We start from the raw sequence: 27,992 nt of genomic DNA on the forward strand, positions 1-27,992 counted from the left end.
CGCCCTCTCCCCTTGCGCCCCGCTATTGTTCAAAGCCGCCTTCTCGGGTCCCTTTACATCGTGCTCTCACATTTTGCTTCTTTTATTATTTATTGCATGTCATCCCTTATGTTCTGGGAAGTTTCCCCCATCCCATCGGCCGGCCAGGCTCCCTCTCCGTTCCCTCATCTCCCCCCAAAACAACCCCAGACCCCGTTTCTCACGGTGCAATTTCGAGTGAGCTCTAAGATTTCCCCCACCCTTTCCCTGGTCCCGTTTGGGTCCCATTTGTTACCCTGGTAGGGCAAAGCCATCTCCTCCTCCCTTTTAAGAACAAGGAGAGTGATGGCAATAACAAACCTTTCCATGTTGCCAAGAATCTTGATATTAACTTATAAACCACTCTGTCCCCCAAAAAAGGGGAAGGAAAAAAAAAAAGGCAATTTGTGTTAATGTATGAGGGATTTATATTATTTTTTTATGTTGTAATTCAAGGCAATAGTAGCTGGTTACCTGTGTGTGGTTTCCCTCTAAACTTCTGATACGGCCACAGGACTTTTAATTGCATATGAAAAAAGCAAAACAGAAAAAACCCACCCCAAACCACCCAGTGGATGGGTCAGGACGCTACGCCTGCGTGCAGGGGTCCGATATCGGGGCAGCCCCACGGCGCGGCGTTTTCCATCCGACGGGGTGAACCCAACGCTATTCGTACCCATAAAAAGACATGTCTTGTCACGAGGCATTTCTTCATTAAACTGCGTTTATCCTGCCTCTCCCGTTCCCCCTGGAAAGTAAGCTACTATGCGAGCAGTCCTATTTTTAATAGGAACATTCATAAATAAATTAGCCTCAGGGGAGGCCGGGGAAGAGGTTACATGTGCGGTTAGAGATGAAACGGAGTTTCCTGAGGACGGGTTTATATTATTTGCCTCTTGGTTCCGTATTTCTGCGTCGCGCGAAACTCCCGACTCCTTCGGCGTCGAGGGCGGCGTGTTTTGCAGCTGGAAATCCCACTTTAAAATCCTCGCTGTCCACACAAATCGTGGGCTTTTGCTGGAAAAAAAAAAAAAACAAACCAACAAAAAAACCACAAAAAAACCCGGGGGAGGGGGGCGCTTTGTCGAGTTCTTTTCCTTCCCTGTGTGCCCCAAGGAGGTAACGCATTTCCCGATGATAAACCCAACAGGTGCCCGGGCTGTTGGGTACTGGAGCCAGTTGGCTCCTTGCCGGCCGGCGCACAGTGGCTATATTGTGTCTCTAGGTTTTTGTGTGCTTCCACGTCCTTCTGAGGGATGGTATAACCCAGTTGAAATACATACTTAAACTCCTGAGGGATTAAGTGTGTTTCCTTTGCTTTACAGTTCAGAATTTTACAGTTTCTTTGTTTGGGGGTTCTCAGATTGCTTAATGATTTTTTTTTTCTCCCCCCTCGTTTTGCCCAGATGTGTATAATAGCAGTATTTGAACCTTACTAGGTTTGCCAATTTTATTACTCGACATATGGTATATCCTTTTATTTTTGTCTAGTATATCATTCTTCTGCTGAGAAATCCCTTGGTACATGCTTTTCCCTTATTGTTCTTCAATTGTTAGGTTTGTACCTCTTCTGTTCTCCCAAATTCCGCTTTTTGCCTGTGATTCAAGGAGACAAAGTGTCAGATGTTTTGCTTCTGTCTGGAAAGTATTGTTTAAGCTGTCACTTATTGGAAGTATTACGATAGATTAATGTTAAAACACCCCTTTTCCCCACCTCCCCAGTAACCTCTTGCTTTCCAGCATAGGAGAAGGCGCTGGGTGAAGCGGGTGCTGCCGGAGCCCATCAGTCCCGGAGCACGGGGCAAATCCGGACCTACACGTGGCTTGTCCGTGATGATGCTGGAGATTCCAAGCTTCCCAGCAAGGAGTGTGAGCCCCCACGGGTCTGCTCGGCCTCTGCTGGGGGGGTTTGGGGACTCACCTTCACCCCCAGCCCAGCTTCTCGCAGGGGGGGGTGGGGGAATCACTGTTTTCTTCCACCTCTGAAGTGCTCCCAAACCCTGATCTCTCCTCTCCCGTCCTCTCACCTCGGCCACACGGAGAGGTTAGAAATGTGACTTTCTCAGGCAACTTTGCTTTCCCATAATGTAAAGACGCATCCTTTGCTCCAAGCATTATATATGTGTTTTAAAGTTGTTTAGGAGTACGTAATATTCCGTCTGAAACCCTGCGTGTGTGGCTCATCCTTACATTTTTATTATGTATTTATAGTGACCAACATTCGCAGAGAATGTGAGCAGAGATTGTTTTCCCGGTAGGCTCGGGAGCGGATTCTTTTGCGGTTTCCATCTATATAACTCAATTAAATGGCATTAGGATAGACTTACATCAGCTGAGTTCTCAGCCCGGAGTCCAAATATAATTCTTAATAATGATGGTTTTACAAGTGATTTTTCTTTATAAAATTTTATTACTGTTTTCTTCGGTGTGGTTTCTTAAGTTTTTCTTGCTTTATAGTAAAGTCTGCCTGTAAGAGAGTTCAGCCTAAGAATATTTTGTTTGAGAGCGAGTCGGAGTCTCGGAATAATTTGTAGTCTACTGAAAATATCCCCGATGTACTATTCGCATGATAACTCTTGTATGAGCTTCCCAATTCAGTTGTAAAGGCACAAATCACTCAAATCCTATAATTTGTTTCCCACGCAATGGGAATAACACACGGCTTTCTGCTGGCAAATGTTTTGCTAATGTTTGTATCTGGCTTTGGAAATTATAAATTGCTGTCTGATGCTAATTGCCGTTAATAAGAATAATAACAACCTCTCAGGTAATCTTCTCTATAATGAGGAATAAAAATAATTTCCTTAAAGCCTTGCTGATATTCGCAGTGGAGCGTGAATGGTTGTCGTGTTTCGATGTGCCTGGAGAAAAAGGGTGAAACTTTGCGTCGCAGCAAACCCAGATGACAGTCACAGATCAGACAAGCAGACCTGGTTTAGAAGAATCCTTTTGGTTTCAATTAATATAAAAAATGGGCAGAGGTTGTTGCCCAGTGTGTTTTGCCAGTAACATATGGGTATTATCCAAAATAATTCCAATAATTCCAATATCTGAAGGGAGCCTACAGGAGAGCCGGAGAGGGACTCTCTGTCAGGAGATGTAGTGACAGGACAAGGGGTAATGGTTTTAAATTGGAAGAGGGGAGATTGAGATTAGATATTAGGAGGAAATTCTTTACTGTGAGGGTGGTGAAGCACTGGAACAGGTTGCCCAGGGAAGCTGTGGCTGCCCCATCCCTGGAAGTGTTTAAGGCCAGGCTGGATGGGGCTTTGAGCAACCTGGTCTGGTGGAGGTGTCCCTGCCCATGGCAGGGGGGTTGGAACTCGATGATCTTTAAGGTCCCTTCCAACTCTAACCATTCTATGATTCTATGAAATAATTATAATATTCATGTGTTTTACTTGTAGGAAGGGGAGCTGTGTGGTGGGGTCATGGGAATTAATGGGGTACGAGTGGTGGTGTGTCCTCAGGCACCAGTACTGTCACTGCGCCCCAGGGACGGGGCTTGTGCTGCACGATATCGCCTGGATTTAGGGGAAATCTTTGCAGGAGAACACTCAGACGTAAGATTTAGGGTTTTAAATAGTTGCCCAGAGGACCCGCAGGCAATAACCCTCCTGGAGCCCAGCTTGTCTACCTCACTGGGACGAACGGCTTAAACTGGCACTGCTGGAATTCAACCACTGACTTCCCAACGAGTCCAGTTATTTGGGAGCTGATGCTCAAACCGCTGAACTATCAGCCTTAACGTAATTAATTCTTAACCTTTCACCAGAAATAGGTCGTCTAAGCTTTTGGTGGCTGAGCTTGGGTCATCCCATCGGCGGTACCTGCTGACTTTACTGCAGTGATTTCCCCAGTGTTGTTTTCTTGCCGGGCTTTTCTTTCCTACAGGCATTTAAATTAATAGCTGTGAATAAGTGTGGCTGCTTTGCTTACAAATACTCAGGAGGAGATGAGCCGTAAAGACAAGTGGTGGGGAGGCGAATAACTTTTTTTTTTTTTTTTTTTTAGCAATAATTCAGGCAAATGCGTTGTCGAGGCAGAGAACTGGAGTCCAAAGTGTATTTTAAAATAAAATAGGCCTTTCACAAAGGCACCGTACTGGGGTGTGTAACACGCAGTGTAACAGCGTGACTGTGAAATGTGGGGTTTGTGGCAGCGATAAGTGAGAAGGGCCAGGATCAGCCATTTCCTTGGCTCCAGTAAAACTTTCCGCTTTGAAATGTCTTTATTTTGCCACTAGAAAGTCACCTGGCGTGTGTTCGGGGCAGGCTGAGCACACAGAGCCATCACTGAAAGCATTCCAGCATTTCAGGAGCATCACCCAGGATCAATTTTTTACTCCTATCAGAAGAGAAAAGGGTTATTTTAGCAGGTGTTCTGGGTTTAATGTGCCGTTTGGAAGCCCTCCTGCCTACCTCTGTGACCTGGAAGGGCTTTCCCAGCTCAGATCCTTGGGGGAGCTCATCCTCAGGTGCTGCAAAAACTTGGATAACACCACAGCTCCTTCCTGGCTATTGCCACCCGGTGTGGGGTTTTTAATTGACTTGAAATGAAAAAAAAAAAAAAAAAAAAAAAAAAGAGTACCTAGAACTTTAAACACCATAATTTAATATGACCATACATCTTATACATATATAAAAATTATATTTTTAATGAGAAATGTTAGTGGCTGCATTTGGTGGGGATCTGGTTTGGGTTGCAGTTGTCTGAATTTTGGTATATATTTTTGTGTGCACATAAGTTGAAACTTGTACAAGCAGTGGTAGGGATGCACTCTGCTGGGAGACATTAAATTCCTGCCTGGGTATTGATTGGTAATGTATGGTTTCTCTTTGATAAGCTCGATGATATATTAATAACGATGCTTAGATCTCATGTGCCCTGTGACAAGGCTGGAAGGACTGGTTTCCTCTGCTGAGTGTATTCTTAGATAAGAGGGTTTTTTTTCAAATTTAACATATTTCCTTATGAGGATTCCTAACCCTGAGTGTCAATTTGTATAATTCATAAAAACTTCTGAAATATATCCAAGAAGATTCATCTCCTGTTCACAATTTCAATTTTACGAGAGGGACGACATGCTGAGAACCCGGAGTAATTCCAACCGGCGCTCTCCCCAACTGCGCCGGTTTTACGGCAGAGCTTGCAAATTGCCCAGTGAATTTATGTCTCCCCGAATCCAGCTTTTCTTCTCATTTTCAGTAAATTTCACACCCGCTGCGGTCTCCCCGAAGATCGCTCAGTAATGGACGTTTATGGGAACATTTGCAAAAATAATAGAAAACTTGCAGGTTCCTGGAAATGCCTTTGGATTTTGCTGTGATTCACTGTACCATTAGCAGCTCTCCTTTTATTTACTGATACCACCCCATCTTACACAGACTTGTGTGTGTATTTTTTTATATATATATATTTTTTATACATATATATATATATATATGGCTTTCCAAACCATGACAAACCAGTAAAATAATTGAGTTAGACTGTTTCATGAAACTTTCCAACCTGGGAGGCACGGAGATTTTTCCAGCCACAGACAGTGTCCTCGGTTGATTTGGATGAAGAAGTGATTCTCGTCCTTGCTGAGTTCTGGATTTAAGTAGGTGAGCGTGGGAATGAAAAAAAGGAACACAAAATGACTTCATCAGGACCCCTCTGTGAGCTATTATTACCTGACCTAGGTTAAAAGGCAGGAATTTTTTTGCTTTCTAGTTTCCGAGTATTATCTACTCCTGGATCAAACCTTCTCAGGCAGAAAGAACTGAAAAAAGACCTAAAAAAACCTACTTTTTTTTTTAGAGTATGACTGCGCAGTAGTGTGAAAAAGGCAAATGCAACCTTGACTCTCTCAAGCAAGGCATTTCCATGGAGGTAGGGAGCTATTAATGCCATTAGCAGACAGGCATCTGGAAAACTGCGCCGCTCTGGTCTCCTGTACGCAAGAAAAATTAATTCGAAGGGGGAACAGGTGCTAAAAAGGACTTTCTGGAGTTTGGGGGGTAACGAGGGGCCAGATTTACAAGAGGTGGTGGCTGGAAGAGCTGGGTTTGCGTGGCTGGGCAGGACAGAAGCTGGTGTGGACAAGATTAATCTATAAATATATCAAGGGGTAAGTACCAGGGAGGAAAAGGACCTGCTGAGGGTATAGAGCAGCATTGGCAAAAGAACAAATGGGCGTAAATTAGCTATGTGTAAATTTAAACTGGAAATTAGATGAAGGTTTCCAACTATCGTAAACTTTTTAGCAATTTATGAAACGGTAAACCCTTTCCTATGGCACAGATGCCTGTGTTTCAGAGGCAGCGCAGCCCCATCAGCTTTATTTAGCGCTGGGGGGGGACGTTGTTCAGGAGGGGGGGTGAGTAACTTGCTCAAGGTTTACAGCCAGCTGTTTAAAACAAAAAATCCCCATAAAAGCCTGCCGTGTTGTCTTATATTTCGATGAAATTACCAAGGAAGCGTGAAGATTGTTTAATAGATCCATTATTTGTCTGTTTATTCCTCTAATAAATATTCATTCCATTTGGATATCTTGTATTTGGGGATTTTTTTCCTATGAGTGGTCCTTTCTGAATTTAAAATGTGATATATTTGCATTAGGCACAGCAGTAGCTCTTCAAACCAGCTAAAATCTGTCTCCTTTCTTCATCCCAAAGAGCTGATAGACCTTCCTGTACCAAGAGTTATTTAAAAAGTTGAGATTTTGGAGAACCTGCCCTTTGAGGCCCTTTCTGGTTGTGCTCAGGATGGTGAGGATGGTGTTAATGGGGTTTCCACTTCTTCCACATCAATCCAGCCCTTGCTTTTGAGGAACCTCAGACCCTGGCAAAGCCCCGAGTAGAAACCCTTCTCCGAAGGTGGTCCTGATGCCTCCTTAGCAGGCGCAGTGGCTGCTGCTTGGAGAGACCCAAGTGATTGATGGTCCCACCTAATTTTAAATTGCAATTGAAGCCTATTAGTCTGTGATCGCTAATCAGAGGGAAAGTTGTTTTTTGGGGGCTTTTATTACTCATTCCACTTTGTCCATATTAGTTACAGGCATAATGTGATTGCTGTTCTGCTTTGCCGATATATAGCGTTCCCGAGGGACCCTCTTCACTAAAATCTAGATTTCTCTTTACAGCTTGACAGGTTGCTGTTACAGCCATGGAATGATTTTTAATACTTTATAGTTCTCAATGCAAAAAAAAAAAAAAAAAAACCAACAAAAAACCCGCTTTATTATTTTCATAGGTGAGGGTGACATAAATGTGAAAGTGCCTCCTGTTACTTGATATTTAATTATGAAAGCATCCGCTGGAAAAATAGCATGAGCCTGGTGTAATCAGCGCTGGGGCAGACCTGCTAATCTTTTCATTTGGTCTAGACATCAAGGATGCTTTGTACGAGTCTGGCTGCGGCCCGATAATCTAAGACCTTCTGGCCTTAAAGTTTCGGGACTCTTTATGAAGGGGGAAAAACTCCTACGTGAAACCTCTTTCGCTTTGCGTGTTCCTCTTTCGGCTGATAAATGCCTGTTTGATTAGTTCATGGCAAAGGTATTTGGATGAATGGTGGAGGCGGCTGGTGAATGCCGCGATGGCTGGGAGAGCCGCAGCCCTGAGCGCTCCCCGGCAAAACGAGGGCGCCGGGCCCGGCTCTTTTGGGTCTTTGAACTCGGATAATTCTGGTTAAACAGCGTTTCCATTTGCTGTGGTATTTTAGAAAAGATTTTTTTAATTAGTTGCGTTCCTAAAGAGATCTCTGGTCCCTGGCAGAAGTGAAGAATATGTTTCTTTGTGCTTTTTTCCCTCTTCTTTATTGTTAAATTGCAACAATCCTGCTTGCTATCTATTTTAAAACAATTTAAAGATTGTATATAAACACTAAAATAATTGCCAGTGGTCTGTTTTCCCCAATGATACTTCTTTTTCATGCATCACCATCCGGTTTTAATCTGTACCGTGGCTTGCGTTACCCCTCAGCATCTTTAATTAAGGAGCGGGTGGGAGGGCAGCAGCAGGAGAGGGAGGGAATCCCCTTCACCTGCAAGATCCATTGGGAAAGTCATTTGGGGTCAAAACAAAGAAATCCTGTCTCTCAACAGTGGCCAAAACCGAGTGCCTGAGGAGGAGTATAAGAATATAAATGAAGTCTTATACATTTGATGAGTATTTTAGTTCTTTGCATGGAAAAATTCAGATTTTATCTACCCTGGAAGGGTTCCAGTGCTGTCTAAAGGAAAATCACTGTCTGAGTAAAACCACTGTCTGGTCTGGCGCAGCACTGGGAAGCGCTGGGATGGCTCATCCTTGGGGAAGTCGCGATGACATTCCTGCGGGGATGGGTTAAGCTGATGTTGCCTGGACTTGTCCTTGCTGGGGCCGGACCAGGACGAGCTCCCGCTGGGGCTGCGCCGGTCGCACTGACCTGCCCCAGCACGTTCATCGGGAGAGAAAAACCAATAGATGACCGTGAGATTAAGAAAAATAAAATAAAAAAAAAAATATCTTAAGAAAGGAGATGGAAAGCCGAGGGGTTGGGATGGTGACACAGCGCTGGCCTTGCTGGTTTATACTTGTTTTGACTGGTTCTCATGTCCTTTAGTCCCACTGCTGGGTGATAACTGGAATACCAGTGTTCAGAGAGCTTCAGAGAAGGTGTGAATAAGCATCTCCTGCACCCCCAGATGCATTTGCCTTTTTTTCCCTCCCCCAAAATAGTATCTTTTGTAAAATGAAGAAGTTTATACATCACTTCTTATTTGGGGAAGGAAAGGCAAGAGGTTACAGCAAAATAAAGCAGGGGGTTTGGGATGTCTTCATTGTCTTTTCAACAACCAGGAGAAACAGCCCTTTTAAAATATATCTGTATTAAATATATCCGTAAATATAGTTTCTTTAGGAGATTAACTTCATAGAGCAACATTGTCTTTCATTTTTTTAACAGAAGGCTAAGAGCTGAATCTCTTTTGAAGGCAGTAACTTTGCGGAGCACCATTTTCTTTCCTTTTTTTAGCAGAAGGTTAAGAACTGAGCGGCGCTGGGCGCCAGGATGGTTGACTGAGACGAGATTTTTTTTTTCCTTGATTTGACTGAAGTGCTCTGGGAGGAGATGAGGCGCATCCTAAGGAAAGGCTCGGGGCTTGACTAGTTTTTCCTCCGAGTTCTCAGGCCACTGAGCCTCTTCTCCTTTAACTTATCAGATCTCGGTGCCAGATTATCTCTCTGCCAGCTTTTAGAAGCTCGGCTTAGTTGTCAGCAGCTTGTCTGCTAATAGTCACAAGCGTTCTCCGTGAGGCCGGGCCAGCAAAGCATCTGGAAATGGGGAAATTCAGAGGAAATATCGCTTGGGAAACCCAGCAGCGAAAACCCGTGCAGATTGGGAGAGGGAACTGCCAAACTAGAAATATTTATATAGTAAATGCATATGCTTGTGTGTAAATGAAGTGCTTAGAAACCCTGCGAGCAGTCCTCCAAACCTGTTTTGTGTACGTTTTAGCCTAGAAAATATATTTGAAACCTTTATTTGTATGAGCGAATGTTTGGAGAGAAATCGCCAAGGAGTTGGATGCCCAGCGGCGTTTCTCTGGAACGAGGCACTTGCCTTCTAAGGTCCTTTTCCCTGGTTGAATTTATTTTATTATTTTATATTTTTTTGCGCAATTTGAGATACGTTGCCCTTGTGTCATTTCTGCGGCCACGAACAGATGGTTGTTTTGCAAAAGTAGATTTTTTTTTTTATTATTTTTTTTTTAATATAGTGAACCTGGGAGTTACAGCTGAACTCTTCACCGCTCGCTTTAAACGAGTGCTGAAGTGTAGAGCTAAGCAGAAAATTGTATTTACTAAATAGCACGGTTCTGCCAATTATTTTCATGATGTGTTCAGTGTTTAAGTGACTTGTAAAATGTAATTAGATTTCATTCTAATTTTAATACTCTGATTCTGTGGATTGCATAAGTCGATGGGCTGAGCTTTACCTTCTGCAGCAGCAGTTTTGGTACCTGCCTGTGCCCAATTATTCATAATTTTCAATGGTTATTTTCATGTCTATCTTTTATTTTTCAGTACAACATTCAGACACCGTAAAACCATGTGCTTTTTTAGTATTATTTCATGCTTCCTCTATAAATCTTGGTTCATAAGAAGCACTGCTAAATGTTGCAATTCATTTCACCACTTCGTATTTAATGATTATCACGTAAGAGCATCTTGGGACTTGTCTACACAAGAACTGCAGCGTAATTAAATGGAGATACATGTTTAAGGACTTGCCTACCCAGGGAAATTCATTGGAATTTTAGTAGGATGTGAATTTTAGAGCAGAATTTTTTTCCTCAGGAATGTCTTTTATGGATACTTTTGTTTTGGAATAAGAAGTTTTTGTTGCCAGCTTGTTTTTTGGCATTGCAAAGTGCGTGTTTCTCGGGTGTATGCACACTCCTCACTGAAGAATTTGAAATCTGGCCCTAAAGTAGATGTTTCAGCAGATTATTTTTCTGTCATAGAAATACTACAATGTTCGTTTTAGCTCCAGTTCGTAATGATTTTTTTTTATTATTATAATTTGAAGAGTTTCCATGAGAGCAATTGATGTGGTTTTTAGAATCCTTTCTTGAAAGGATAGCTTTTAATTTTTTAATTTTTTTTCTTCTTGTCCATAGATAAGCTGGGGCAGGTGGCATCACGTACTGATCTGGGCTCTGGAACAAGCAAATTAAATTCCTTGTTTTATCTTATACTCGCCAGCAATGACAGCCTGCTCTAATCAGTGGGACCTTGATGCTGGGCTTTTTGACTTCTCACGATATATTCCTACTTTCCTGAATAAAGACGTTCAGTTTTTGATCCAATACTGGATACTGTAATGCACTTCCATTATCACAGAAAGACTCTTCTTCTTTCTGGGTTTAGATCCATGGAAAATGAACTCAATGTGAAAAACTCCCATGTGCGGAGTCTGACTTAAACCCCTGTATGAAGTCCCTCAGTCAACTCTCCTGTTAAATCCAGATGATTTTTTCTTTTTCCTTTGTGGTTGAATAAAACACCAGTCCCAACTCTCCGGGTTAGATATTGGGAAGAAATTCTTTGCTGTGAGGGTGGTGAGACCCTGGCCCAGGTTGCCCAGAGAAGCTGTGGCTGCCCCATCCCTGGAGGGGTTCAAGGCCAGGTTGGAGGGGGCTTGAAGCAACCTGATCTGGTGGGAGGTGTCCCTGCCCAAGGCAGGGTGGTGGGACTGGATGGGCTTTAAGGTCCCTTCCAACCCAAACCATTCTGTGATTCTATGATTTAGTCAGGTCTATGTAATCAAAGCTTCCCATCCCCTGTGCCATCACAGACAGAAAGGAGTTTGGAATAGTCCCCCAAAAAGCTCTCGGGTGGATACTGGCTCCCGGGGGAAATCAGGCCACTGAGGTGCAGGGTTGATTTTTATTATTTTTTTTTTCCCTATAGATACTCAGAAAACTTCATATTGGACTAGCACTTAGCAAACAAATGTGACATTTGAGGCACCTGGAAGACAAATCTGAGAAGAGTGGCATTTCCTTGTCAATATTGAAAAGCTGCTGCATGTTCAGTGCTGGGTAGAGGCAATATCCATGGTGTGAGCTGCGGGAGTCGGGCAGGAGTGTTGAGCCCTTGGGGTGGGCAGGGACCTCCTGCTTTAATAACCTTTTTAGAGAAGGATGGTGCATTTTTGCCCACGGGCATCACTCGTTTACTGCTTTGATGTTCAGAAGCTGGTGGCACTCGTGAGCAAGAATCCTCAGTTGGGTTGAAGGGAACTGAGGGTGCCCCAGGTTTTGAGTGGAAAGCACCGATTTATTCCAGCCCGTTGGATGCTTAGGCCAATTTTTGCTTTTATGTCATTATGTTTCTTCTTATTTTTCTTCTATTTTAAGAATTGCCTTCTAAAATAGAGCGAATCATACTGCCTTGTCCATATCTTTGACCTCTGTTTGGCTAAAATTTTCTTGTTGCCAGAAGCCAGGACTAAAACTATTGTTGTTTAAACATCGAAAGCATTTGAAAGGATCACTGTCGCAAAATAAATAAATTTAAAGCAAGCGAATAGGTCATTATACATTAAAAAGGGGGGGAGGTAATGCTGATTTGGTGGCTTAATTGGTTTCCAAGCTAAAATTAATAGTGTGTGGAATCCCTCTTAGTAACGTGACTCAGAACTATTTATTTTTCAACTCCTCTTTTAACTCTAGCTGAGATTGATGGGTGTGTTATCTTAGCATTTGGGAGATGCGAGCGGTATTGGAATGACAAACATTTCTTGACAGCTTTAGAAAGATGGATGATGTGATGCCCCTGCAACAGGTTTGGGTGTTTGTGCTTTCCGATGGGTCATTGGGAGACTCTCGCTTCACTTTCATTCTTAACGAAGGGGAGGGAAAGGTGAGACCTAGTTATTGGTTTGAGACGTCTTTGTAACTGGACTTCTCAATGTACTGGTTTGTCATCCAGCAGAAGAGCATGACGATGGCCATCCCCAGTTAACGCTCCCACTTTGTGTGTTATGCTTTTAACAAAGAAAAAAGTCAATGGTTACTGGATTTTACCTGCAAAGCTGGTGCTAAGTGTTAAATGCGTCCTGGGTATCTGTTGTTCTGTTGTACCTCCTCACTGTATTGGGCAGATCTATGCATTCTCCATAAAATCATTTTGTTATGAAGGAAGATCGCTTCCCAAAACTAACTTCCTATGGGTAAAATCCTTAGGCTTGACCAGACACTTCATACAGTTGTGTGAGTGACTCTTCCATGTCTTTTGATGAGCAGAGCTGCGATAGCTTGAGGAGGAGGAGAAGATGTCACAGATGTGGCTGCCGCGTCTCATTTTCTCGATAGTTTTTACCAAACCTCTGAGGACCCTTGGGTTGAAACCCGCTGTTCGCGGAACTGCATCTCCATCTTCAGCTGGAGACTTCGGGGAGGTTTTGTAACTATTACATTCCTCAGCAGAGACATGGCTTTCCTTGGTGCTCTGTGAAATTAATAAGAAAAAAAAAATACATATTATCAGGATTTTGACAGCTTTCTGTTAAGCTCTGTGCGGATGGGAGAGAGCAGAGTGTTTTTTTCTTAATTTGCTTTATTGGCAAGCTATTTTAAAAAACAGCCCCGGTGTTATACAAATGAAGTTACAACATTGCACTCAACAAGGTGCCTTTGATATTATCTCTTAACATTTAAAGCTCTGCAGAACGCAAGAAACTAGACTCCTTTTGGCACCGAGAGCACATGGTGGAGTGAAGCAATGAGGCTGCTCTCTTGCCAGCGAAGTGTAAATCATGAAATCCCCCGCAGAGTTTTCTTGCTCCTTTTTCAGACATCTGAACAACAGGGAAAAGTTGTTTTCACTTTTATTGTAAAGGGGATACTTGTAAATTCTCTCCTATAGACCCGGTAGATTCTCAATATGTGCCATATATAAAAATGTGACTTGAAACTCTTCCTGACATCAACTCTTTAAATGCTTTAAGGGAATAACTCTTGAGGAATGAATTTATTAATATTAAGAGGTTTGAGCTGTGGGTAGGTCCAGCAGATCAGTTCTGCGAGGGCTGGCCAGTGGTATTGGATTGTGTTTGAGGCATGTCCATAAACACTGATGCCACTTTACACCCTTGTTCACATTTAGGCTTTTTTATTGGCTGTATTATGTTGTTCCCAGGTTTCCTTCCTTGTGGGTTTTTTGGGTTTGGGTTTTGGTTGGGTTTTTTATAATATTTTGGCCAGGAGGAGCTGTAGGTTTTTCTTTTCCCAAACACAGATGGACCAAAGCAAATTATTTTTCAAAGGTGCCGGTAACTTCAAGTACTAAAATTAATTTATTTCCAAAACTAAAAGATGTTTTGAATAATTTTGAATAATAATTATGGGTATGCAACTATATAAATAACCTTTCCATAGTCAAAAGCGGGCAAGCCTTCTGCTTTATGTACGGTGCTACTTTTGTCTGTCTTGTAAGAAAAAAAAGCATCGCTAACGGGAGGTGTCAGCCATAAGCAGTTAAAGAAAACACGTCTACGTGTGATATAAGAGAGCAGTTTATGGATTAATATTCGGGTGCCTGGCAGGAAGCACATTGCGGTGGATTAGTATTCTTATCATTGGAGTGACAAATTATAAAAAGCTGATTAAAATGACCTGGATCCTGGACACATGGGATGGAGCCAGGAGACGTGTGGAAGTGATTTAAATCTCACCTTTCCACTTCCTTACTCTAATCTCCTGGGCAAGAACAGGGCAGCCGCGAGGCTGCTTTGTTTTATAGCTCTCTCTAGTAGTCACAGGGGACTGAAAAGCAGCCGATACTGATAGTCTGGAGGGCTGGGAGTTACCTGCCCCTTCTGCAACTGCCCCGGCTGGAGCTCAGAGCTCAGGATCTATCCCTCTGGAGTTACCAGAGAGCAATTAAGGCTTTGCATCTCAATTAGCCCGGCTCCCACCTCTCTCTGCTCTCACTTGCCATCTGGAGGAGACGCGCATTTCCCGGTTGACTCTGGATCTCCTGCTTGACTTAAGCACTTGCGTTGGGCAGCAGAAATACTTCCCCAAGAGTTCCCAAGTAACAGCTTTATTCCACCACAGGAATTTGTCTAAGCCATCTTCAGTATCGGATTTTATCTGCAGTGTTGCTCAAAGCAGCTGCACTGTGTCCAGAGGACCTGGCCTTGTGTATTTTAGGACATATAGTAACTTAAACCAGATACTGACCTTGTGCAATTCCTATCTTCAGCGAAGAGATTGTTATTTGAAGTTTTGTTTGTCTTTTAAATTACACGTTGCTCTCATGGCATGCTGGCGTCGCGACAAATATGATTTAATACAAAGGAATCTCTTCAAGAAAATGGCTTTGCAAAGTGATTCAGAGCGTATTCGGGTAGGCATAAAGGTTTTTTTTTTTCTTCGGCTCTAGTAATTGTTCCTAAAATATATAGAAATAAAATAGTTCCTGAAGAGTAGAAAGTAAGTACCTCTGCATCTGACATCTGCTTATAATTCATCACTAAAAATTGCACATGTCCTGCACGGGTCAGTGATGGGTTTGGGGTGATCACAGTCCGGTGGGGAAGTGTGCGTGGGTAGGAATAAAAAAAGTTTTCCCTAATTATACCAGTGCAACACAATGTGTAGAGATGGATGTTCCTTCATTGCCTTATCTCCAGGAGCCTGGACGGAGAGAAGAGTTTAACCCCTGTGTGGGAGAGACACCGTTGTGTTGTGCTTCTGTCCTGGGGTATGTGATGCACCATCTCCAGCGGTGGGGGCTGAGCCACAGCTTCACCCTTTCCCTCTCCTGTTTTCATGTCCTGGGTGACCTCATCCAGCGACACAGATCAAACGCCTAAAGGATCCAACGGAAAATTAGTGATTTGGGCTTTTTTGGCCAGATCAGGTTGTTCTGTGGGTGCAGTTGGTTGGGTCAGCACAAGGGAAGGGCACGAGGTGTTTATCTAACTGGGCGCTCAGACCTCAAACACGTTTCTTAGCAATTTTCATTTTAAGATGAAAGGAAGAGCTTAATGGTGACAAAGTCTATGCCCAAAAGGAAAAGGATGGGAAGACATTCAGTGCTTTGGAAATTGCTCCCTTTGGTTCAAGAAGCCCGAACACATTGATGGGCAAGTGCCTGCCCTCCGGGAAGTGGGGCTGGAGGAAGGCTTGGAGTAAGGAGCTTTGTTTGTGGTTTGTTTGTGTGCTAAATAAAAAAGGACTTGTTGATGGTACGTATTTAATATTAGTAGAAGTCTTTGGCAGCTGGCCAGAACCCGGTGTTTCTTCCCGCGGGAGCTGTTTCTCCAAGGTGGGATCACGTAAGGCGAAAGTCCGTTCGCAGTATCCTGCCTGCGTTTCCCCAGGGGCTGTGACTGACTCCGCGAGGCCTCGGGAATACACTGTTCTGGTGGCTCACAGCCCCAGCAGTTTGCAAGATGGAACAGCTTATAAAGTAAGCTGGGTTTATTTTTGTTAGTATTTCATTTTTGCTACAGTAACTTCTTAGAAAATACGATTTTAGTGGGAAAAGCTGGGCTCATCGGTGGTCACCCAACCTGTTTCCTCTTTACCAAAACAAGAGATTCACATTTTTTTTCTCCCATTTCAAGTCTTGGGCATCGGGTACGTTGAAAAAAATGAGATGAAACGAGATGGGGGTTTTTTTCATGCACCGGCGCTCGCAAATTTGATTCAAAGATGAAGACAAGAAGACTGTTGTATGTAGGGGGAAAGGAGCTAAAGTGGTTTGGTGCAAATGCCCCATTTTTTCATTTGAAGTATTTCATACAACTGAAGGCCGTATGTAGTCTTTAATTATCTTTTCATACTTGATTAATGCCTTGCTTACGGCAGCATGCTCGGACACAAATGTGTCTGAAGGGTCTTTCCTTCCGCCCTCACCGCCTTTACCCCGGTGAACGCCACAGCCGCTGCGGTGACAGCGGTTCATCCGGCCGGGCTTCCACGGTCACAGCCCTCGTGTTCAGCGGTCACATCCTGTGTCAACAGGATGCCCATGAGCCAGCAATGTGCCCTTGTCGCCAAGAAGGCCAATAGCATCCTGGGGGACATCAAGAAGAGTGTGACCAGCAGGGTCGAGGGAGGTCATCCTCCCCCTCTGCTCTGCCCTGGGGAGGCCCCATCTGGAGTCCTGTGTCCAGTTCTGGGCTCCCCAGTTCCAGAAGGACAGGGAACTGCTGGAGAGGGTACAGCAGAGGGCTACAAAGATGATGAGGGGCCTGGAGCATCTCTCTTATGAGGAAAGGCTGAGGGACTTGAGTCTTTTTAGTCTGGAGGAGAAGACTGAGGGGGGATCTCATCAATGCTTATCAATACTTAAAGGGTGGGTGTCAGGAGGATGGGGCCAGTCTTTTTTCAGTGGTGCCCAGTGACAGGACAAGAGGTAACGGGCACAAACTAGAACATGGGAAATTCCATCTAAACACGAGGAGGAACTTCTTTCCTGTAAGGGTGGCAGAGCCCTGGAAGAGGCTGCTCAGGGAGGTGGTGGAGTCTCCTTCTCTGGAGACATTCAAAACCTGCTTGGACACGTTCCTGTGCGACCTGCTCTGGGTGACCCTGCTCTGGCAGGGGGTTGGACTGGATGATCTCCGGAGGTCCCTTCCAACCCCATATCATTCTGTGTTCTGGGATGTGTCCATCATCCCCACCCTCATTGCAACCCCTCCTTGTCATGACGGGACCCACGAATGGAGCAACAGCAGATCAGGACCTTGTCGCTTTGACAGTCTGAGTGCTAACAGTGTCCTGCGACTTCCAAGCTCCTCATGATGGTACTTCTGATATCGTCAATGGGTGGTGTTTGAGCAAAGTGCTGAATAAGAGGCCACAAAGCTGTGAGAGTTTAATGACTATTTTCTTGGTCAGACCCACTAAAAGGCTTTGGAGGAGCTGAAAATAAACAGAGAGGGGAAAATAAATAGTTCCAGGGACTCTAGGCACTCCTGCCAGCTGAGGGCACCTCAGCGCAATGAAACACCTGGGGGAAAAAAAAAAAAATCTCAGTTTTGGGGGTAGTGGATGTCTCTGAGGAACCTTAGGAAAGTCACACGCTTGTAGGTGGTCAAAGAAATGCCATCATATCATCTCGAGCACTTCGCAGTGGGTCATTAATCTGAGGGGACAAATCAGCACTTACTGGAGTCTGTGAGGCTTGGCATTCTCCATCATGAAAACGGGGTTTCTGAAATGACAGGTATCAACATTTTTCTTTGCAGTTGTCTCCCGTTCTCTTCCCTGTGCGCAGCAATGGGCTTCTAAACACTAGCTAATGAGAAGAATGTGTCTGTAGTGGAAGCTTTTTTTAAAAAAATAATAAATAAAAGTGTGGCAGCTGCTTTACCTGGCAGACCTTTCCTGGGTTCGCTGGGACATGACAGGTTGGGGTTTAGCTGCCCTTCTCTGTCTGTAAGTAACATTGTTCAGGCTTGCATCAATCTCATTTTTAATTAGAATCCTCTTTGAAATGGAAAATATTAAAGCAGATCTATAGCTAGACTGGGAACTGAAAGCCAGAGGGTTTTCAGGTACTGCCTTTAAAAAAAAAAAAAAAGGCAAAAAAAAAAAAAAGCCATTTCTAATCCTTAAAATATTTGCCTTGCTTTATTTTCATATCTTGAAGACAAACAGGTGCTGTGTGCCCTTTATGATTCTCAAATATACAATCTCCAAGCCAGCAATCTCTAAAGCCTCCCCTTGTTTGTACAATTAGGGTGGGATTTTCAGAATCACTCCGTCTGGGGCTGTCTCCGCTCTCATTGAAGTCCAACTGCCACCGACTTCAGTGAGAACAGTGTTAGATCGGTACACGAGTGCTTCTGAAAATCCTTCCCTTCGCAGTTTTTTTTCTTAAGTCACATCTGTGTACAATTGAATAAAAAGACCTTTGTAATATACTTTAGTTATTCTTTGTTGTTTTCATATAAAAGTGATTGAAAGGAAACCAGAAGAAAACCTATAATAATAATCTTGACTTTGATCTTGTTTACCATAAATTATGTTATGTTTTTCTTCTTCTTTTATGTAATTATATATTACTTTATCACGATGTAAGATAAATCACTGAAAACACAAGGAGTAGAAATAATTAGGTAATATGGAGGGGAGGAGCGCTCGCTTAAGGAAGGAACTCGACTCTTCGTGGTCTGATGGGCTTCCAGTGCTGTTACAGCACCTTCCCTTTGAATGTTCTGGGAAAACCAGGACACTTCACGTGAGGTGCTAAAACCTGATGAATTTAGAGTCCTCATGGCCACTTGTGAGCAATAGCTTTCTGGGTGTCACCTTCTCAGGAGACCTCAGGTTTTTGTCCAGGTATCCAGACTCCGTTCTGCCCCCGTCCTCTCCACTTGGTTTTGGTCCATCCGTTCCTCCTTTCTTCATGTGCCTTTTTGGTTTCCATCATGTGTTTCAATGATGTTTCTGGTTGACTGCTTGCTGTTTGGCAATACCAAAGAAACCCAAAGAGGATCAGAGCTCACTGTAGTTCAGGGCAAATCTAAGAACCCCAGAAGCATCTAATTAGACAAGACCAAAATTTGCAAGACTTGGCCTCTACAGCCCAGTTTCACCCCTGGTTGTAGACATTCAGGGAAGTGCTTAAGTGGTGAGTCCGGTTGTACTGCTCGTTATTTGTATTGTGTTAAAAATGTTTCCTCGGCTCTGCAGCAAGAGATTTTAGCTGAGGAGACGCTTTGTCCACCACCCACACTCATCTCCATAGCTCATCTCCACCTCCTCAGTGTGATGCCAGGCATGGAGGATTTTGGAGACCAGCAGTACTTCAGTGCAGGAGGAGGCGACTGCTCTGTGGGAACAGTCTCATCTTCTCCTTCACTTGTGAGTGCCATAGATTGCCCTTCGGAGAGAAATCCATACATCCAGAGGGCAGTTCTGCTGCCAAAGAGCACATGGAAGGCTGCTCAGATACAGGGGTGGTTTTGCAATAGGAAAACCTCTGAGATGCCTTGAATTAAATTGTCTTTTAATAGCAGGGTTCAGCTCCGTCTGTAGGCTCATGGGATTATCAGTTCTGATGTAAATATGTGTTTAGCATTAGAGTAAAATGTTATGTCAATACATGGAAGACCGGTTGCCTATTTCAGCCGCTGCTGTTTCCACCACGTGTCACCGATTAGAGCTGGCCCTGGACGGGGGCCAGGCTGGTGCTGGATACACTCTAAATCCAAAGCCCTGTCTGAGAGACGTTTCCTAGCCTAAGCGTGGGTGATCCGTTTGATAAACTCTATGACATATTGTTCCTCTTAATGCCCTCTATTTATGTTTTTGTGTGGCCGGGAGTAGAAGTATTGAGCTGTCGTAATTCCGAGGTTAAAACCTCTCCCGCGGGAATGACCACGGATGGCAAACGCAGCACGTGCTCAGGGTTTTCCATCCACTCCGCTGGGTTAATTAGCTGCAAATAGTCAGGTCACTATCTTCGAAAAGTTAATAGGTGGTGTCGGTGTTTAACTGATGGTATGGAAAGAGCGAGAGGATGTCCCATCCCTGGAAAGGCCCGGGGCACCCTCTCGCTCTGTCCATCTCCTGTTAGTCCTTGAAGTGCCAGCGTAGCGTGGTGCCATCCCCATCTGCAAGGTGATGCTGCGGGAATCCTGCCTTAATCTAAATGAAATTATTAATCTCTGTGCCCCCTAGGAAGTCTGAGTGATTAGCTGCCCTCTGCAGTCACTGCTGTTTCCAGGAGGTAGCTTGAAGAAATTAAATGTTCTTTAACGTTTCACTTAAAAACAAAGTGGAAACCAATCTGAAGAAGCTGAAGGAAAAAACCCCCCATGAGTGTAAACAGCTATAAGCAGTAATGTGACAGCTAATCTAAGAATTGTTAGATGTTTAAGATATAATTACCGTATATTAACTAGATGAGATCTACACAAAGAGTCTGATGAGCCTGCCAGAGAAATAAACCGCAAAGTACTGGCTGGCCTGATTTATTTTTTTCCATCATCATGTTTGAAATGTTCATGCATACTGATTAAAATTTCGGTGAGGGTCTTGAAAGCTGGTGCCAAGTTTTGTCACTCAGGGATTTTTAGATGCTGTAGATTTAACCCTCTGTCTGTCCTTTCGGTGGCTGGCTTCCCAAATACCGAGGGCAGATAATATTCTGCCTCATCCGGCTGAACCGATGCAGGCAAGCTTCCTGGGGAAAAAGCCTCTTGAGTGCTTCTAAAATATTTATTTATCCAGGATTCATCTTACTGAATTTACTGTTTGCTGAAACAGGCAGCACCGGGTTGGCCTGGCATGAGATAATATGTTTGAGTTCACTCTTTTCACTCCTGTGGAATGATATTTGAGATGCGCATTTTTTTCATTTTTTCCTAGAATATCAGGGGAAAATAATTTCAAGTGGAGAGAGAATTTTGCTGAACATCTGGGAGCAAAATGGGAGAAGTTTGATAAATGGCATCTTGCTGACATGTAATGGCAACGAGCTCAGTGAAAGAATCCGGGGCATTGCTAATAAAAGGCTTTTTCTTAACTGTGGTTCAATCGGATATGTAGTTTCGTGCGGACAGTTGACAGTAACAGATTATTCCGATTGTCAGATTTAGAAAAGCGAAAAAATTCAGATTTCAGTCATGCAGTAATCTTAATTTCGGGAGCAGCCGTGTCTATATACAACAGACATGGACATTTTTTGACTACTTAACTCAGCGGAGAAGTTTCTTGTTCAAAATTTATACTCTATTCAGGGGGTTAGCTACAATATTAAATATATTTCCTTATATTTACTCCTTATGGTATTGTCAGGTTATACTGATAACTCAGCTGCAGAAGTTTGATTTTCAACAGTGTTTAGTGTCCAACTGTTCTTTATTTCAGCCATTTTGTGTTTGAGACACACTGAGTTTAGAACTTGTGCGTTATTGTGATTTTTATCCATCGCACATGGAATACCTTTATCCGTAAGCTTAAATACTGTCAAAGGAGCCAGAATCTCCTCACATGCACAAGTTTAAACTGGAAGTGAGCTCGTGGCACTCAGACTTTGCAAACAGAAATAAAGGGAAAATTGCTTATTTTTAAAAAAAAGCAAAACTGAGCAGGGCTCAAAATAATTTCAGGAGGAAAGACTTTAGCTGTATAGAATTTTTCCCTTGTATTGCTCTACCAGTCGGATGTCAAATGACATTTTTTCTTCATTTAACATAATTGTCTCTGAAATGTAACAGTGAAACAAACCATTAGCAAAATGCTGAGCTGTCAGAAGCAATCACTGGTCTCGGATCCAGCCGCGGTGCTCCCCCTGCTCCGAAGGTACTGGTTGCGGTTTCCTATAGAGGTTCTTTGTGCAGCATCGGGCGCTTCAAGGGCAGCGCTGGAGCCACGTGGACCCGACCTGTCCTCGGCAGGGACCTGCTGGACTCCGGGCCTGGGGACTTGTGGTCACCCCACAGGCTCCTCTTGGCTCTTCTTCTAAACCAGGGTCTCCACCGACTTCGGTTGTATGTGGGAGTGACTGTTTATGCTGCAGATCATAGAATCTTAGAATTGTCTAGGTTGGAAGAGACCTTTAAGATCAAAGTCCAACCATCAACCTACCACTGCCAAGACCACCACTAACCCATGTCCCTCAGCACCACGTCTGCCTGGCTTTTAAACACCTCCAGTGATGGTGACTCCACCACTGACCTGGGCTGCCTGTTCCAAGGCTTGACAACCCTTTCAGTGAAGAAATTTTTCCTAATATCCATCCTAAACCTCCCCTGGTGCAACTTGAGGCCATTTCCTCCTGTCCAATTGCTTATTACTTGGGAGAAGAGTAAAAACCTGCCCAGGTCTTGTTCTTTCCCATGTTTGGACAGTTTCAGAAGCATGATGAAACATGAAGATGATGCCCGCTGCCAAATTTTTTGGCTTTAGAACATAGTTAGCAAGTTTTGTTTAAGCACATGCATGCACTCACTTGTACCTGTGCTGGACTTTCTTGTAACCTAATGCCTGGGAATGGTTAAATCCATCTGGAAGGTGGTTCAACCTGAGGTTGAAAATGTCCCCGTGGATGGAAAATGTCACGGGCTGCATTAGGCAGGGTGGTCCACGGGTATCCCTGCCGTGCTTGCAGTACGTAGGAGCAATAGCAGAGGTTCCCAAATTATTATACAGTCGTTATTTCAAAGTCATAGATGGGGAGGGTGGTTCCTGGGATCTCTCGGCACCCATAAATGAAGCGTCTTTCCCCTGATTGTCACCTGTAGGGCTCCGATGGGGTCCTGGTGTCCCTGTCCCTGGCATTCCCTTGGAAATTGCAGCCCCATTAAGTAGCAAGACCAGTAACGTGGCACTGTCAAAATGCTGTTTGTTCATTTTTGTCTCTTGTTGTGTAAAAGGTTACATCAGCTTGCTGGAATAACATAGATTTTATCGGGTAGTCGTTTATCATATAGTCACCTTAAATCCCTCTGCAGTTTGACTGCACTGAGCTTCCCGTCAGTCTGATTGTTTGAAACTATGATTTGTTATGGTACTTTTCCTACATATTCACCATAATTGGGATCCTACCCCAAAACCTCAGACATAACGTCAGTAGAAAATGTTCTCTCTATAAATACATCCCACTTTTTCTATAAGTAAATATACCCTTATTATTTTTATTATTATTTTGCACACGTCAAACTAATTGGCTGTTCATTTTGCTGGATGGCAAAGTGCCTTCAGCTTTTCCAGGGACATTCTTTATAAAATAGATCATGTAGAAGGCTGCAGGAATTCCTAGCGTGGAGATAGTGCCGCCTGAATTTTCCCAGAGGCGGCGTTAAATGTCACAAATTGGGTCGTGACATTAAATAATGCCATATGGCGTGTGCGGTCCCCGCCTCTACAACTGGGTGCTTGGTGCAGTTCCGGTAGTGTTTTACAGGAGTTGATTGATTTTGGGGTGGGTTATAGGTTCTCAGAAGTTGGATGATCTTGCAAAAAAAAAAAAAAAAAAAAAATTGAGTGTTTGTCTTTTAAATACCAGAAGTACAACATTTGCAAGGGCTGTTTGTATTAATATAAAACTGGGGGCAGGGCTGTACGTGCGTGTGATTGTGTGTGTAGAAAAGCTGTGTCAATCCGGTGGAGAACAGAATGTGGAATGAAACTACTTCAAATAAGTCACTTTTGGGGACTCGCGCAAACTATTTTTGTCCTCCAGGTGATTTTCTTTCTAAGGGGATGCCAAATGCATTAATGCAGACTATCAAAGCTCCCTAAAAGGCGTTTGCCATTTTCCTTGTATTTCTGAACCTTCAAAACTAGAGATTAAAGCACCTGCAGATGCAGACAGTACATTCCACGCATGGCATGCTTTCCGGCATCTTTTCATTTTGATTCTTCCTCTTGTGTTTTGTCTTCTTCTTTTTTTTTTTTTTTTTTTCTTTTTTTTTATTACAGTTCTTTGAGGTTCCGTTTGACTCAAACATGAACAGGACAAAAAACAGACCACTGGTGCGAGGACAGATCAGGTAAGGCTGCGCACACCTGCGCCGGCTAATGAGAAATTGCGGCTTCGCGTTGCTTTTATCTGTCTCCAACCTCCTCTCTCTCTTCAGATGAGGGAAAAATAGCAATTTCAGACAAAAGACTTAAGAATGAAATGCACCTCTCTGTTCTTCGCTAGTTCTTCATGTTTGTAATTTCCACGTGAGGAGTTTGGGTAATCACCTCGTCGTGGTTTTGACCGGATCGAGCAATCAGAATGGCAGATACCCCCCCTCCCTCCCCCCTCTGAGAGAAAGAGAGGAGAGGAAGAGATAAGGAGATTTAGAAGTTTAGAATGAACTAAACTACTTTAATGAAGTATTAATATTTAAATTTTTAAAAAAAAGAAAATAATGAAATAGATACAATATATACAAAACCGTATCAAGCTCTCAGGATGACGTCACCGGCAGGCACTGGGGAAGTCCCAGACTGGACTCAGCGATGTATGGGAACTGGGTTCGAGCTCTGGAGTCCGGAACACACGGATCGGGATCAAAGGCAGATGAACAGCCAGAGTCCTCTTCGGGCGTCGGCCATTGAAGAAAGAGCGTTGATCCTTAGATCCCTCAGCTTTTATACTGAGCATGGGGCAGATGGGATGGAATACCCCAGTTGGTCAGGTTTGGGTCACCTCTCCTGTCCGCTCCTCCCCACAGGTGTGACCCCTCTATGCTTTTTCTGTTTCTGACCCTCTAATGGGGCAAATAATGAAATTGGCTGATCTTGGTTGTTATAGCAAAAAGTATAAGCAAGGGCCTCTCTGCACGCCATTCCTTGGCATGATCTTATGGTCTTATCACTGTGAGAGTGAACAGTTTCTGCACAATATGCTGTTAAGAGTTTAGTTAGTTAGAAGAGGCCAAGCTAAAAAAGTGAAATTACTGAACAGAAAATGAGTTCTGTTTTACCTCAAACCAGGACACACCTGTCCTTTAAAATATTGAATTTCTCGAAACAGCAGAATTTCCACTCGTGTTGGGCATTTCTTCCCGTGTGATAACTGCGTGTGCAGCCTGGTAGCACGTGGATCTGTTCCACTGGACTTTTGCATTACTTTGTAACAACAAATCTTCAAAATTTCACAGCTAAGAACAGACACAAAAGTGTATATTGTTTTTAGGAGTCACATTTATCTGTTAGATCACGAACATTCATTTGAATCTCCCGGCAGAGGTATCTACAAGTCATTTTTTTAGTGCTTTTGAAGGGCACCGTGTTGTCTTTACCTCTTCTACATGCCTAGGATAAAGCTGGGGTGAAGACTCACAATGGTGGAATCTTATGAAAATAAAGTAAAAATTTGTCATAATTTAGTTTATCATCATCCATCAGGGTGGCGGTTGAGGCACCATCCCCGGAGGTATTTAAAGGATGGGTAGACATAGTGCTTAGAGACATGGGTTAGTGATAGTTTTTATCAGAGTTAAGTTGATGGTTGGACATCTTAGATGATCCTAAAAGACCATTCCAACCTAGACAATTCTATGATTCTATCAGTAAATCCCTTCTTCCCGGCCTCGAAAAGCCCTGGGTTAGCGTAGGGATTCCCTTTAAAATAAAATAAATCCTTCATTCACTCTGTTTTCTGGATTATATATCAGTGCAGTTTCTCAGAGGCTGTTTTCCCGCTAAAAAAAGCAAAGTGAAAAAGAACATCAACAAAAACCTCTAACTCATTTGCAAACTAAAACTGAAGGCCCAATTCATAAATGATTCAACAAACAATTTTAGTATTGCATTTCCATGATTTGTGCCAAGGATTATTTATAACAAAATTATGTTTTCCCTTAGGCTTCTGCGAACAGTTGGTCCTATTTATTTCTGTGTTTTATCCATCACCTTTGGAGGACTGAAAAAAATGTGATGGATGAAATTACAAGAAAATTGAGACAAAATAGTAAAGAGAACCTCGGGGGTAAATTCACTCGCGTCGTAAATAGTTAGAGCGCTTCAATAAACTTGTTTCGATTTGTTCTCGAAGACGGTGCTAATTACAGATTCCTGAGTTGAGTTAATTTTATTTAAAAACATATTTTCGGGACCACTGCAGTGAGGGCATCTGTTGTACATACAGTCACTCAGCCCTAATTGTGCGGTTCAAGGGAGCTGCTCTTTCGCTCCACTTCATGTGGGCCTTCAGCCCTGGGAGAAGGAACACTTGTTAGAAAGAAAGATGACGGGCGGATTTTCTTTATTATTTTTTTTTTTTTTATCATAGTCTACTGACAAGGCTTGCAGTGTTTCTGGAGTCAGGAATACAGCTAGGAAACTTTCTGTCAACTTTTGATTCAGAGAAAGCAGTTTGTTTTAGAAGTTGCCCGTGTCCTTAAACGAACTTCACTGTCACGTGAATGCACCGCAGATCGGCAAAACCAGATTTAACGGATTTTCTTACTTCCCCCTCCCTTCAGATTTGCTTTCACCACAAAATGGTAATGTTGGGGACTTCGTGTAATCACTCATCAATCTATCTACCTGACTGTCAACAGCTAATTTAAAGTTCTTTAAAGTGTCACTTACCTTGAATAATGCTGCTCTCGTTCCCTGTAGACCCTTGAATGTGCAGACCTTGACTGGGGTTATTTCTTCTGCGTTGTGCCAGAGGAGAATAACCCAGTGCAAGTGATCTAACCTTGTTATATTTTGCCACATATTCCCTGGTGTTCCTCGAACTCTTTCCTTCCTGGCTGATTAAATAAAACCCTTAAGTGGTTATGCTAAAACTAGTCAAAAACAGATGAGACGGGGATGAATAAATTGTACGTAAGAGAGTGGTGTCTTGGCTCCGGGAAGGAATCCAGAGAGCTCGGGGTATGTACAGAGTTCTCACCCAAAATTTGTCTTGACATTTGAGTTTTGACATTTTCTTCTCTTTAGCTGCATCATATCATGAAATATTTGCCACTTTTTTAATTCTACTGGGTTGCAACATCTGTGGTACCCGGTGCAAATGGGGCTTCTTTTTCTTTCCCTCTTTCCCTCTTTCCCTCTTTCCCTCTTTCCCTCTTTCCCTCTTTCCCTCTTTCCCTCTTTCCCTCCTTTTTATTTATTTTGTGTAGTTCTTCTTACAAAGCTGTAAGTAGCAGGTTTTGTATGGCTTGAGATCCCTTTTGAGGAGTGAGAATGTTGTTAATTCTCCATCGTGTTGGCTCGTTGCACCTCCTTGGAAAGGCTCTCGCTGGTGGCTTTGATGTGAACTTCAGCCCACTGAGACACGGCACTGAGACCAGTGACATTTCTTATAGAGGTTGTGGCATCACGAAGGCAATTCTTAGATGCTTTGAGCTTGGTCCAGGATCAAACTGGTAACCCCCAGTGAGAGGTCCTTGGTATTACTGAGTCATCCTGTCCCTGGCCGAGCTGGCGTCTCTATTTTAGATCAGCTAATTGATGGAGCTGGCTCATTAGGAAACATTACGCTGTTGTAGAGAAATTATTCCTGTGTGTTTCACTTTGTGGCCTCCACTTCCAGCTTCAGCCCCAAGTTTGTTCAGGTTTAAGATCAGTTGTCCATTCTAACTGACCTTGATTCCAACATTTCTCCCCTTCCTTTCTGCACGAAGCCTTCGCTTTGAGAAAACACCACAAACCCCCCCGTCTTGGCAGCACTTGTGTACGGTCCTTTCCCTGCATACATGTTCGTGTCACTCCTGAGTCCCCACGGCTCAGCCTTTTCTACAGGTTGCCAAGGACTTACAGTTTCCTTTGGCATCAGTGAGGAACCTCAGGAGCTTTCAAATAATGGCCCGGTGGCCAGGGCTGCTCTGTGGAACGTCAACACCATCATGGCCTCTGAGATCTGGCTGGGGTCAGTGTCATTATGGTACTGGTGACACTCAAGATGTGTAGGGGGTAGGCAGCATTGACCTGATCATCGCTCGAGGCAGCACCCTGTGAGCCAGGAACCAGTTCTGCAAAGATCTTTGGCAGGCTGGGATTTGCAAAAGCAATCGTC

General features: G+C 43.5%; 1 protein-coding gene across 2 annotated transcripts in view; it reads left to right on the top strand.

The window, feature by feature from the left end:
* The window catches only part of COX10 (cytochrome c oxidase assembly factor heme A:farnesyltransferase COX10), a 110,618-nt gene that overhangs the window by 47,927 nt on the left and 34,699 nt on the right, over positions 1-27,992 (top strand). Inside the window, exon 5 of one of the 2 annotated variants that reach the window (XM_074160148.1) lies at positions 23,948-24,018. The exons of the other annotated variant lie outside the window; for it this stretch is intronic. Coding sequence (XP_074016249.1) covers positions 23,948-24,018 — 71 coding nt within the window. The remainder of the gene's footprint in view (positions 1-23,947; positions 24,019-27,992) is intronic. 2 annotated transcript variants of the gene reach the window in all.

This window comes from Numenius arquata, chromosome 17 (assembly GCF_964106895.1).
Source record: "Numenius arquata chromosome 17, bNumArq3.hap1.1, whole genome shotgun sequence".
Classification (NCBI taxonomy): domain Eukaryota; kingdom Metazoa; phylum Chordata; class Aves; order Charadriiformes; family Scolopacidae; genus Numenius; species Numenius arquata.